This window comes from Parasteatoda tepidariorum, chromosome 2, assembly GCF_043381705.1.
Source record: "Parasteatoda tepidariorum isolate YZ-2023 chromosome 2, CAS_Ptep_4.0, whole genome shotgun sequence".
Taxonomy (NCBI): domain Eukaryota; kingdom Metazoa; phylum Arthropoda; class Arachnida; order Araneae; family Theridiidae; genus Parasteatoda; species Parasteatoda tepidariorum.
The window spans coordinates 9,456,503-9,470,436 of NC_092205.1; the positions used below are offsets into that span (position 1 = coordinate 9,456,503).

The following is a 13,934-nucleotide window of genomic DNA, read 5'->3' on the forward strand; positions in this document are numbered from 1 at the left end:
AAAAAGTATCCGGAAAGTAACAAATAATCTTTTTTTTTAAAAAACAGATAATTCTCAGGCACACAACAAATATGGCGTTGTTTGTGCCCTTTCTTAGAAATGACAAAACGCTGTATTTGTTGTGTGTCTGAGAAGTATCTATATTAAAAAATAGACGATCCTTTAGTTGTTATTTTCCGGACACTTTTTTTCCCGTGACTGTACATATAAGTACATTAGAGTGTTATGGTTATCGTTTTAAAATAACAAGCGTAAGCTACATTGTTTTTATACAAATAAAAATAAATAGATTTCTGAAAGAAAGAATGTTTGTATTTTGTACACTGCAAATATTTATTTTAACATATTATGAGATAATTTATGTAACCACACAGCATAGAAGGAAGTGCTGACAGACACAGGTCGAGTTAGACAGACACAGGTCTGCCAGTGGAAAAGACGTGCCATTTTGTATTATGAATATATTATTACAGTTTGATTTAGACTATTAAAGTGACATTATGAATTAAATATTATGAATAATATTTATGAATTAAATATTATGAATAATATTTATGAATTAAATATTATGAATAATATTTATGAATTAACATTTATTATATCACACTGGCACTAATTTAAAATATATTTTCCAGAAATAAATCATAATAAAAAAAATTATCCAGCAATTTTTTGTTTTGCGGACCATTTGGCGCCCCTTTGTGAGTAGCGCCCGGGGCATGATGCCCCCCCTTGCCCATCCCTCGCTACGCCACTGGGCCTTGAGCTAACAAACCAGTATTTTGTTGGCATCAGCGGGACGTTGACGTCCCGCTGACGCTTAGATAAGGCGCTTGTCCTAAGAAACCAGACCTTTAGCTGAGCATACAAGACGTTGCAAAAAGATGCCTTATTACCTAGATTTAAAATTCTTTTCAACTTGAGACTACCTTTATGAAAGGATTTTTTTCACGCTTGAAAACCTTAAGTCAACCTCGACTTGAGGTTTTTGTATAGAAGGTTGTTTACCAAGGTTTTGGATGAGGGCAATGTGCGTAGAATAGAGTAGATTGTCACAGATCTCGTTTTAAGGTTAGAAGGTTTACACGTAAGCCGCATCACAAACCTTTTTAGGTTTACATTAAGAAGTTCTTGCTGAGTTAAAATGAACCTTATTTTTGTATCTGGGAAGATAGCATACCGATTTTCCGAGCTTCCGTGAACAGGGAGCGGATTCTTTTAGTGATTTATATTTTAGGTTTGTACAGTTTATAGCCCTTACACTGTTATATATCCTCCCACGCAGAATTTAAACTGTCATTTTTAAATACTCATTTAATAATATCCACAGAAATGAGGGCTTGAGTTGAATCAAGAAACGTAAATAATAAATGTGAACTCAACAGATATCACAGAATATTCTACCTAACTTATTTCCGAATTAAACATCCTATTTCTCTATACTCAGCTACCAATTACAAGTGAGAACGAGGCATGCAGTTTCATCAATTGAGATATTTATCTTGTTCTTTTTTGAATACCCATAGAAGTAATGCAAAATTTTAAAGACAGGATTTCTTTTTAAATAATATTTACACTCGAAATAAATAAGACAAAAAATTATTATGTGCATGCTAAATATATATATTTTCTAATGAAAATGCGCATACTTAACCCATCTATGTTGGTGGTATGAAGCAGCAGCTACGACATTGTAATTGTATAATTTGGTTAACAGTTTTTGAATTTGTACTACTTCCTTCCAATACCTATTAGGTAACTCAAGCTGTAGAGATTTGCAAATATGGAGTATAAATAAGAAATGCATATTTCGTCGATATAATATTTAAACTATAGATAATAATAACATACCCTTTTTGATAAAAATTAAAGCTTAAATGAATGTTTGATTTTATGTTTAAAAATTTCTATTTCTGAATTCTATAGATAGGTTTCACATACGGTTAAGTGCAAAATAATCTGGTTTTTGCATTTCAAAGCTGTAACTAGATACCCGCAGATAATGTATAATTACAGACTTGAAATCGAAAAGTGCTGAGCAATATCCTTTTATTGTTCCATTCACAATATATCGTTAATATCTGAAGGATATTCATTGAAGATTACACTTTAGTTTTTGAATTATAAAATATTTTAATATAAAAAAGAATTTGCTGCATCGGCCGGGAATCGAACCCGGGCCGCCCGCGTGGCAGGCGAGCATTCTACCACTGAACCACCGATGCTCGATTTTATAGTAAACTTCATGTATTATATTATCTCTATTGAGAATATTAACCTAAATGAACAGGTGAATCTCTTCCCCTGCAGGCAAAGAAGCCTTCCTCGATCATTCAAATGGCAGATCTGTTCTCACCTTTGATCTCTTGATGAACGTGTCTAACGTTAAAGATCAAGCATCGCTGCTTAAAAGGGATTTCAATAGACTTTAGTGGGGGAGGAAATACGATGATAAAAAATTTTTAAGAGGGTAAAAATATTTTACTGTTAAAAAAAGTGAAAGCTTGAAATGAAACTCTTTCATTTTTCCCCCCGCTTCATTATTTATTCTGCTTATGGCACACTCATACAAATATTTCAGACACGACAATTATACGGCGAATATAAAATAGGTAATTAAAAGTTATCGCTTGTTCGAAATTCAACTCTTGTATTTAAATACGAAAAGTTTACCCCCTGCTGAGTAATATTTTCTTTTCTTATTTTCGAGCCGTGGTATCTTAGGGAACAGAGCGCTCTCCTCTGAGTTGAACCGGATTCGAATCCAAATGATGGCGGGTCGATAAGAATTCCGCACCCGGCTCGCACCGACCACAGTGCTGACGTAATACATCCTTAGTGGTTGACGGTATTATGGGTTAGAGTACTATGCCGTGATAGTGGTATTCGGGGTTTTCCTCGTCATGTAATGCAAATACGGGTTAGTTCCATCTAAAAGTCATCTACAAAGGCAAATTTCTCCCAATTCAGGAGTTCCCTTGTCTTCTGGATGAGGTTCAAAATTACAAAGCTATGGAGTTGAACACGGGTAGTCGTAAATCCTAAATTGGATCGGCTGTTCAACGACTGTAATAAAATAAAATATTTTCTTTCGCAATACAGAAAGGTTAATATCTACGGTGTTGGTTTAAATTGGTGAGGGTACAAAATATACATTCGGTGATTACAAACCCACCATTTTTTGTAATTTACGCTTTTTGGAAACAGAAGGCAAATGTGGTAATATTTTTTTACTGCGAAAGGAAAAAAGTTCTATGGAGAACAAACTAACTATCGAGTAACTATTTAGTTATAATGAGTTATGCGATTTGTTTCACCAATCACGAAACCTTTCAATAAACATACGCGAAATTTCAGCTAGTTTCATTCAATTGTTTTTGGATAATTTGAATACAAAGTATGCGCGTCGCAATTTTTTTAAAGCGATTGCGACAACAGTAAAATTTTTTCTTTATCAATTCAGTTATCAATTCATATCTTTATCAAATTTCTTTATCAATCTTTAAAATCTTTTATGCAATCACAAATAATAGGCCGGGATAGCCTGGTCGGTAGGGCGCTGGGCCCATATCCAAGAGGTCGTGGGTTCGATCCTCGCCGGCCGAAGACTCCCCGTGTAGTAAATGGTGACTGATGCACGTTAAATCTGTCGAGTCTCAAAGTCCTCCATGTTCCCACAACAAATCAATACCTCTGGGGGTACTAATCCAGGAGTTTCCTTGTCTTCTGGATTGGGTCAAAATTACAAGGCTACGGAGTTGAACGTAAGTAGTCGTAAACTCATGAAATTGGGTCGGCTGTTCAACGACGGTTATAAAATAAAATAAAAATCATGAATAGTAATATCACGCTTTATACGTGATACTTGTTCAACATTAACTAAAAGTGTGAACAATATGCAGTGAGAATGATCATTAAGTCGCGTTATTAGTCTTTCCGTCATAAACATAAAAAGCACCATTAAAAATGTCATTAAATGCGTTGTAAAAATGTCATTAAAGAGTTATATGTATGTCCAAATGCGATTTACGAAGATGAAAATCTTTAATTGCTTGGTCCTAAAATATCATTCAATGATTTTGCTTCCACTGACTTATTGCACTATTAATCTTGACTAAATTATTGATTTATATTTAATAAAACATTTTTAGGCAAATAACCAATTTGTAGTTCGTCAATATATATAAACGTCAAACTTTATTTTGTGTCATTTTATGTTAAAGATCATTATTCCTTATTATTCTTCAACATGAAATGATGAGAAAAGTAACTTAAAAAATATGGCATGAAGCGTAAATCTTTATTAAGAACCTTAAAACATTATAGTTTTCAGCTGATGATTCCTTATCTTTTTTTAAAAAGAAGCTAACAAGTCTTCAGCAGTAAATAATTAGAAAAATAACCTCAATGTATATCCTGTATTATAGATCCTGTATTAAGATACTTAATAAATTAAGTATCTTTAAATTATGTAATTTTTTGGCTGACGATTCGTTATCTTTATTTTTGAAGGGGTTCTATAGCATGAAATGATGTGCTTTCAAATGATGCTTGAAATGATGTGCAAGGGGTTCTTCAGCATGAACTTAAATGTACAGCATGTATCTGAAATCCTTATTAAGAAACTTTAAACGATATAATTTTACGCTAAAGATTCGTGGTTTTTTTTCTTAAAAAGCTAATGAGTCTTTAGCACTAAATAGCTAGAAAAGTAACTTCAATGTTTATCTTGAATTATAGATCATTGTCGAAATATCTTTACATTGTATTTTTTTTTTTTGTTGAAGATTCGTTATCTTTATTTTTCAAGGGGTTCTTCAGCATGAAATGATGCTTGAAATGATGTGAAAGGGGTTCTTCAGCATGAACTTAAATATAAAGCATGAATCTTAAATCTTTATTAAGAAACTTTAAACGATATAATTTTACGCTGAAGATTCGTTGCTTTTTTTAAAAAGCTAACGAGTCTTCAGCACTAAATGGTTAGAAAAGTAACTTCAATGTTTATCTTGAACTATATATCTTTATTAACACTGGAAGGACGGAAAATTAGTATATACCTATATTGCCCAAAAGCAGTCAAAATGACTGGATTGGGAATGTGTAAATAAATTTGTTTAAAATTAATTTTTAACATTTTTTATATTATTTACAGTTATATAACAAGTTATTAGTAAATATTAACAATAAAAAAATTATATATTGTGCAGAAAGTCACAAAATTCTAAGAAATTGTGTCATTATTATATATCATTGTTTTTCTAATTGAAATTAAAAGCAGTTAAAATGACTTCCTTAGGCAATCTAGTGTTAAGTATCTTCAAACTATACCATTTTATGCTAAAGATTCTTAATCTTTAAAACGGTAACGAATACTCATCAAAAAATTATGATAAAAATAATTTTGAATTAGGGATTGAATAAGTAAATATTATTAAATAACTTTTAGCTTTGTCATTTTATGCTGAATATATTTTTTTTAAAAATACAAATATTTAGAATGAAATAATAAGAAAAGATATGTCAATGTATATCATGAATTATAAATCTTTATTAAGTATCATTAAATTATATATTTTTATGCTGAAGAATCGTTACCACTCTTTTTAAAGGGACGCATTGCTGACGAGTGCTGTTAATAGCGCAACAAGTCTGCTGTCGGGGTTCGTAATATTTTCAGTTCTTGGTTATATGGCTCACAGAGCAAATGTAGAAGTCAAGGATGTGGCTACAGAAGGTAAAACACTCTTAAAAATTAAATTTATATTTTCTTTTATTTATATTTATATTCATTTATTGTTTCCTTTTTTTTTTAAATTTATTTATAAAAAACAGTAATAAATCAAGGTCATAATATTCAAGGAAATGATATTTAGCTGATACACTGTTAGAAATTTCTCGGAAAAGATGATTAAATACCAATTTATTTAATTGTTGTTTTACCATATTCAAACAAAACAAAACAACCATAAATGAGATGGTATTCAAACTGTTAACTGTGAGAAAAACCGTTTAATAACTGACTTTCATTTAATAGAGTTAAACAACCAGAATTTATCGCACCAGCTAAGACCATCTAAGGAAGCTACTTAGTTCCATGCGACTGTGCGCATGTTATAGCCGAGAGGGCTAATCTATCAGTTTCTTAACCGAAAGAAGTTGGGTTCGAATCCAAGCGCTGACACTACAATATTTCTTCCATTCCCCTCAAAAAGGATGAGTGTTTGGTGTCCTACACTCACCGTTTTGTGTCCTGCGCTCTCCATTACCCATCACCTAATGAAAAGCCTAGCTCTTAAGTCCCGTTAAAGTACTTTTTTTCGTTTTTGAAACCATGCTACCTGTAAATGGTTAACCGTATAGATTTATACTCAAAATCTTATAACCATGCTAGTTAATTATAAACGGTTTCTAACTGGTAAAAGTAAAAATGTTCTTTACCGTCAATTTTACGGTTAGTCAGATGAACAGACTACTGCCAGTTGTTATACCATAACTTTAGAATGAAAATTCGTACACTGGAAGCATGGGAATTAAGTAAAGGTAGATGTGTCATTATTTCAGAAAAAAAATTAGACTAATAGAAAGAAGAGTTTCTTGAACTAAGCACGTTATTTCTGTTGAAGGACATGTCTTTAAATTAGAAAGGTGTATCAGTTCTCTAGAGAGATGCGTCTTTTTTGTATCTGTTTTCTAAAAAAGATGCGTGTCCTTTAACTAAACAATGATAAATAATTTTTTTGAAAACATTTATTCTCGAACTGGAATGGCGTGTTAGCTTTATGGATACATATTTCTCACGCTTTTGACCATTTCCGTTACTAAACAATTAAGACCATCAATTGTCATGTTGAGCCGTGATGACTCGGATAGAGTGTTTGCCATCTAATGAGGTGAACCAGGCTTGAAACCCGGCAATGGCTGATCGATGCGAATTCCCCCCCTCCCCCCAACTGGCTCGCACCGATCACAATACTGACGTAAAAATATTCTCAGTGGTAGACGGATCATGGGTGAGAGTCCCCTTTCCATCAAGCTAACCGTGGGTGGATGCGAGTTAGTTCCCTAAAAAAGTCCTCCACGAAGGCAAATTTCGCTCACTACTTGATCCAGGAGTTCTCTAGTCTTCTGGGGTTGGTTGAAAGTTATGAGGCTACGGAGTTAAATATTGGTAGTCGTAAACCCCAAAAATTAGGTCGGCTGTTAGTCGGCTCCTCATATTGTGAGGATTGAGCCAAATGACGATTAAAAGTAACTGTTTCTATTATAATAGTTGAAAAGAGTTTAACCCTGGACTTGCGACACCTCAAAGAGGCGATATTCGTGAGGATAGGGCAACAAGAGAGACACTTTATGTCTATACCTTTTATTTTTACATTCAGTTGAAAATTGCTAAAAAAATTCTTTAAAGCATTCTATGAAAATAATTAATGAAATTATTTCATGGGTTAAAAAGATTGCATCGGCCGGGAATCGAACCCGGGCCGCCCGCGTGGCAGGCGAGCATTCCACCACTGAACCACCGATGCTTGATTTTATAGCAATCTTTTCCACATATTGAGTGACTTGACCTGAATCACGTTCAGTTAAATTATCACCTGCTGCAACTCAATAGGGCGATCTCCGTAAGTATACAGCCTCATGCGCTAGTCGTTATGTCGGTTTCTCTTATTCCATACTCTATGATCTTTACATTCAGTAAAAAATTGCTAAAAAAATTCTTTAAAGCATTCTATGAAAATAATTAATGAAATTATTTCATGGGTTAAAAAGATTGCATCGGCCGGGAATCGAACCCGGGCCGCCCGCGTGGCAGGCGAGCATTCTACCACTGAACCACCGATGCTCGAACTCGAGCAAGCTAGTTTCTCTGCAGCGCTTCTACTCTTTCATAAAGAATGAGAGATTTTCTTTTTTGTACACCCTTTTCGCTTGAATGAAATTTATTGCTTAAAAAGATGGAAGAGTATGCACTCGGTCTTTCCATGATAAATGGATATCACAGAAAGATACAAAAATAATATAAAATCCATAAAAGTGCATCGGCCGGGAATCGAACCCGGGCCGCCCGCGTGGCAGGCGAGCATTCTACCACTGAACCACCGATGCTCGAACTCGAGCAAGCTAGTTTCTCTGCAGCGCTTCTACTCTTTCATAAAGAATGAGAGATTTTCTTTTTTGTACACCCTTTTCGCTTGAATGAAATTTATTGCTTAAAAAGATGGAAGAGTATGCACTCGGTCTTTCCATGATAAATGGATATCACAGAAAGATACAAAAATAATATAAAATCCATAAAAGTGCATCGGCCGGGAATCGAACCCGGGCCGCCCGCGTGGCAGGCGAGCATTCTACCACTGAACCACCGATGCTCGAACTCGAGCAAGCTAGTTTCTCTGCAGCGCTTCTACTCTTTCATAAAGAATGAGAGATTTTCTTTTTTGTACACCCTTTTCGCTTGAATGAAATTTATTGCTTAAAAAGATGGAAGAGTATGCACTCGGTCTTTCCATGATAAATGGATATCACAGAAAGATACAAAAATAATATAAAATCCATAAAAGTGCATCGGCCGGGAATCGAACCCGGGCCGCCCGCGTGGCAGGCGAGCATTCTACCACTGAACCACCGATGCTCGAACTCGAGCAAGCTAGTTTCTCTGCAGCGCTTCTACTCTTTCATAAAGAATGAGAGATTTTCTTTTTTGTACACCCTTTTCGCTTGAATGAAATTTATTGCTTAAAAAGATGGAAGAGTATGCACTCGGTCTTTCCATGATAAATGGATATCACAGAAAGATACAAAAATAATATAAAATCCATAAAAGTGCATCGGCCGGGAATCGAACCCGGGCCGCCCGCGTGGCAGGCGAGCATTCTACCACTGAACCACCGATGCTCGAACTCGAGCAAGCTAGTTTCTCTGCAGCGCTTCTACTCTTTCATAAAGAATGAGAGATTTTCTTTTTTGTACACCCTTTTCGCTTGAATGAAATTTATTGCTTAAAAAGATGGAAGAGTATGCACTCGGTCTTTCCATGATAAATGGATATCACAGAAAGATACAAAAATAATATAAAATCCATAAAAGTGCATCGGCCGGGAATCGAACCCGGGCCGCCCGCGTGGCAGGCGAGCATTCTACCACTGAACCACCGATGCTCGAACTCGAGCAAGCTAGTTTCTCTGCAGCGCTTCTACTCTTTCATAAAGAATGAGAGATTTTCTTTTTTGTACACCCTTTTCGCTTGAATGAAATTTATTGCTTAAAAAGATGGAAGAGTATGCACTCGGTCTTTCCATGATAAATGGATATCACAGAAAGATACAAAAATAATATAAAATCCATAAAAGTGCATCGGCCGGGAATCGAACCCGGGCCGCCCGCGTGGCAGGCGAGCATTCTACCACTGAACCACCGATGCTCGAACTCGAGCAAGCTAGTTTCTCTGCAGCGCTTCTACTCTTTCATAAAGAATGAGAGATTTTCTTTTTTGTACACCCTTTTCGCTTGAATGAAATTTATTGCTTAAAAAGATGGAAGAGTATGCACTCGGTCTTTCCATGATAAATGGATATCACAGAAAGATACAAAAATAATATAAAATCCATAAAAGTGCATCGGCCGGGAATCGAACCCGGGCCGCCCGCGTGGCAGGCGAGCATTCTACCACTGAACCACCGATGCTCGAACTCGAGCAAGCTAGTTTCTCTGCAGCGCTTCTACTCTTTCATAAAGAATGAGAGATTTTCTTTTTTGTACACCCTTTTCGCTTGAATGAAATTTATTGCTTAAAAAGATGGAAGAGTATGCACTCGGTCTTTCCATGATAAATGGATATCACAGAAAGATACAAAAATAATATAAAATCCATAAAAGTGCATCGGCCGGGAATCGAACCCGGGCCGCCCGCGTGGCAGGCGAGCATTCTACCACTGAACCACCGATGCTCGAACTCGAGCAAGCTAGTTTCTCTGCAGCGCTTCTACTCTTTCATAAAGAATGAGAGATTTTCTTTTTTGTACACCCTTTTCGCTTGAATGAAATTTATTGCTTAAAAAGATGGAAGAGTATGCACTCGGTCTTTCCATGATAAATGGATATCACAGAAAGATACAAAAATAATATAAAATCCAATTTGCTGCATCGGCCGGGAATCGAACCCGGGCCGCCCGCGTGGCAGGCGAGCATTCTACCACTGAACCACCGATGCTTGTTTTTATAACAATCTGCTCCACATATTGAGTGACTTAACCTGAATCACGTTTAGTTAAATTATCACCTGCTGCAACTCAATAGGGCGATCTCCGTGAGTGTACAGCCTCATGCGCTAGTCGTTATGTCGATTTCTCATATTCCTTACTCTATGAAGTTTACATTCAGTAGAAAACTGCTAAAAAAATTCTCTAAAGCATTCTATGAAAATAATTAATGAAATTATTTTATGAGTTAAAAAGATTGCATCACGTTTAGGTAATTGATCACCTGCGACAACTCAATAAGGTGATCTCCGGGTAGCTGGCTTGATTCGTGAGATTCCTTCTCTGTGTAGATTGCTTCTCCTCTTATTCATTACTCTATGGTTTTTGCATCAGGTGCGATAAAACTCTTAAAAAATGCGTAAGAACTTAATGAAAAATAATTAATCGATTGCTTTCATGAGTTGAAAAAATCGCATCGGTCGTACTTTGTACCCGGGCCATTCGCATAATATAACATTTGTTTTTTCAAACCAAATAAAACATATTATTAGATCACTGAATAAACATTCCATTCCTATACTGTCTGTAAATTTTAAAAAAATTTAAAACTTCTAAAAGCTATAATCTGAAATTGCATTTAAATAATTTTGTCATTGTAAAAGCATTGTAGAATGTAACAGGGAATAGAGAAAGCAGCGGTTTGGTTCGCGAATGCGATGTCATAATACAGGTACACTATTAGGTGAGGAAAATGAACTCGAGATGAGCACAACCTCGTGTATCTACGTACCTTCTACTAATAACTCACACCGACCACAGTGATGACGTAAAATGTCCTCAGTAGCAGGCGGATCATGGATTAGAGTCCCCTTGCTATCAGGCTGAGCGTCGGAGGATTTCGTGGTTTCCTTCTCCATGTAATTCAAATGCGGATTAGTTCCATAAAAGAGTCCTCCCTGAAGGGACCCAATACCCGATCCAGGAGTTTCCTTGTCTTCTGGATTGGATTCAAGATTGCAACATTACCATTAATTGAACATTAGTAGTCATAAACCCAAAAAATTGCCTCGGCTGTGTTATAAAATAAAAAATAATTTTTGTCTTAACGTTTAAAAGATAACTTAAAAAATTTAAATTTTTTATGTTTTGAGTCCACTATTAAAAAATTTTAAAACCCTAGTAGACGAATTCGTGGGAATTCTAGTCTAACACCCAACTTTAAAGCATATGCCTCTTTAATATTTATGCTCTTATTTTGGAAGTTTCGGTGCTACAAGGAACAGGAAAAAAATACGTAAGTTTTATTCTTCAGGCATTAAAAAAAATTTCGTTTGAAATATGAAGCAATTTTATCCATAATAAGAGCTATGCAAATTCATTATTTAAAAAAAAATAAAATAGAGATAATAATAAATGCTTAAAATTTTTTTCCAGGTCCTGGCTTAGTGTTTATAGTATATCCAGAGGCCTTGGCCACAATGCCTGGGTCTTCATTTTGGTCAGTTATGTTCTTCCTAATGCTACTTACGCTTGGACTCGATAGTTCAGTGAGTATATATTCTCGTAAATGATACATAAAGGATCTCGTAAAGTGTACATTCTCGTTCATCTTAAAAATATTTCATCTTTAATACATTTAAAAAATTGAAAAGTGGCTTGATAGTTAAAGATTAGTTGGAAAGACACAAATTTAAATGGCAACTCCAACGATTAGCTGTGAAAGTACAAATCTGTGATGGTGAACAAGCTGTTAAGGTTGCTAAATATTAATATATGTAGCAAGTTTTTTCTTAAAGAACATACATGAAATTTTGGTTAAAATTGTCAAAAAGAAGAGTAATTGAAAAGTTGTATGAAAGGAAATTGTAAGTCATTATAAAGAAAAAGGTACAACGATCTGAAAAATTAGGGTCCTTATTGCGATTCGAAGGATTTTATTACATATTTCCCCATATTTTCGGAACTATTTTAACGAATTAAAGCATTTTGTACAAATGTTCCATGCAAAATAAAAGTTTAAAAAAATATTAGCATTTGTTTATTATTTTGATTTGCAAATAGTTGAAAAATGTTGAATTGTAAAAATATACAAAATTCTTAAAATTCTAAATTACGTAACTTTTTATAACAGAGTGGAAAGTTGAAGCAAAATCGGCTTAAAGGTTTCTGCTTAATGACATTTGAAAAAAGGCGTAGCTTTAAATTTACATTTAGGAACTATCTAACAGTTTCTGCTAAAAATTCAGATTATATCGGCTAAAATTACATAATTTAAGGTTTATACAACAAATCAAAACATTTTTTGTCGGTTATTAGATAAAATCATGAAATTTTTAAATAAAATTTATATTTTACTTAAAATATTTCAGAAGATAAATGAGTTCTACAATAGTGTGCAAAATGTTTAAGGTTTTCTTAAATAGTTCCAGAGATACGGCAAAATATTAAAAGTTTAGTTTTAACATTAAAAGGGTCAAAACTTTGGACCACTATCTTGCCTAAACTATTGGGAACGTCTTTTTTTTTAATCTCAACTAGTCCTCTCCCCACATTTTAAAGGTTTATAATCTAAATCTGTCGAAAAAAGGTGTATTTATTTAGTGAAAGTACGTTTTTGAAAACAAATTATTTGCTCAAGTGAAACAGTATATATTTTAAATTATCCCTTGAACCATTAACATTGCATTTTAGTATATGACAGTCCGATCAGTAAATCAAAATTTAATCTAATTTTTATTTTGCACAATGTACACACGAAGAAAGAAATTCTGGAGAAATTACCATACCGTATGGTAATGACGTTTCTGGTAAAAGAAACCATAATTCAACCAAAATATACAGTGTTTAAACGATTCATTTGTTATTTTTTGCTTTCATATGGTAATGGTTTCCCAGAAATTCTGGTTTTAAAAATGATATTACTTATTACCACACATTTAGAAAAAAATACAAAACTCAAAAGCAAATTTTACAAATTAAATGGTTTTTATGCTATGCTCTAAGGGATCATGATAAAATTGCCAAATTTTCTCTCATTTGCTGAATTTTATCCCGTGTTATAAAACTATATTTTATTTTTAATTTCTAAAAATCATTACCAGAGAGCTTTGGTAAAAATTACTCAGCTTCTTGTTGTTCCCATAGAGCCAGAAACTCGTTAAACTTTATTATATTCAGGTGGTTTTGAATATTTTTTCTTCAGTTCAATGTTGATGAATTTCGCTCAAAAAATTATCCCATTAAACACAATTTTTTTAACAACCATATTTTTAAGTCTTTGAATTTAAAGTTTCCGCCAACAGAGGTAAGCGTTCAAGGAATCTGTAGCACTATTAATTCAATGATATAATATGGCAATAGTTGCATTATTTTTAAATGAAAAAAATCTATTAGTGAGTCTGTAAATCGATTAAATGTCTTTTCTGTCTAATGGTAGTAGCTTGAGAACTACGTGGATCTATTACTGACAGCTTATAAAATAATATCAATAATATCTTAGTCTTATAGAATAATAAAATATCCCATTGGTTTAACAGTAATTGTCTGGAAGTTCACAAAATTATTTTATTTATCTATTAGTAATAGTCTTGAAATTCGATAAGTCATTTCATTATTCTAATGGTAACAGTTTAGATGTTTGATTAAATAGTCTAATAGTAATAGTCTATTAATTTCTATGATACACTTTAACGATTTTTACAAACACATTCAAAGCAAGTACCATTTTTCAGT

At 33.9% G+C, this 13,934-nt stretch overlaps 1 protein-coding gene and 11 non-coding genes across 12 annotated transcripts in view; 1 reads left to right on the forward strand and 11 right to left on the reverse strand.

Annotated features, from left to right (window-relative positions):
- LOC107446382 (Sodium-dependent dopamine transporter) overlaps positions 1–13,934 on the forward strand; it is an 86,164-nt gene that overhangs the window by 62,117 nt on the left and 10,113 nt on the right. Inside the window, exons 7-8 of the mRNA XM_043044543.2 lie at positions 5,613–5,737; positions 11,637–11,749. Of these exons, the coding sequence (XP_042900477.1) occupies positions 5,613–5,737; positions 11,637–11,749 (238 nt within the window). The remainder of the gene's footprint in view (positions 1–5,612; positions 5,738–11,636; positions 11,750–13,934) is intronic.
- TRNAG-GCC (transfer RNA glycine (anticodon GCC)) lies at positions 2,155–2,225 on the reverse strand. Its single transcript has one exon. It is a non-coding gene; the product is annotated as a tRNA-Gly (tRNA).
- TRNAG-GCC (transfer RNA glycine (anticodon GCC)) lies at positions 7,776–7,846 on the reverse strand. The gene has a single exon. It is a non-coding gene; the product is annotated as a tRNA-Gly (tRNA).
- TRNAG-GCC (transfer RNA glycine (anticodon GCC)) lies at positions 8,039–8,109 on the reverse strand. The gene has a single exon. It is a non-coding gene; the product is annotated as a tRNA-Gly (tRNA).
- TRNAG-GCC (transfer RNA glycine (anticodon GCC)) lies at positions 8,302–8,372 on the reverse strand. Its single transcript has one exon. It is a non-coding gene; the product is annotated as a tRNA-Gly (tRNA).
- Positions 8,565–8,635, reverse strand: TRNAG-GCC (transfer RNA glycine (anticodon GCC)). Its single transcript has one exon. It is a non-coding gene; the product is annotated as a tRNA-Gly (tRNA).
- On the reverse strand, positions 8,828–8,898 carry TRNAG-GCC (transfer RNA glycine (anticodon GCC)). Its single transcript has one exon. It is a non-coding gene; the product is annotated as a tRNA-Gly (tRNA).
- TRNAG-GCC (transfer RNA glycine (anticodon GCC)) lies at positions 9,091–9,161 on the reverse strand. Its single transcript has one exon. It is a non-coding gene; the product is annotated as a tRNA-Gly (tRNA).
- Positions 9,354–9,424, reverse strand: TRNAG-GCC (transfer RNA glycine (anticodon GCC)). The gene has a single exon. It is a non-coding gene; the product is annotated as a tRNA-Gly (tRNA).
- Positions 9,617–9,687, reverse strand: TRNAG-GCC (transfer RNA glycine (anticodon GCC)). The gene has a single exon. It is a non-coding gene; the product is annotated as a tRNA-Gly (tRNA).
- TRNAG-GCC (transfer RNA glycine (anticodon GCC)) lies at positions 9,880–9,950 on the reverse strand. The gene has a single exon. It is a non-coding gene; the product is annotated as a tRNA-Gly (tRNA).
- TRNAG-GCC (transfer RNA glycine (anticodon GCC)) lies at positions 10,143–10,213 on the reverse strand. The gene has a single exon. It is a non-coding gene; the product is annotated as a tRNA-Gly (tRNA).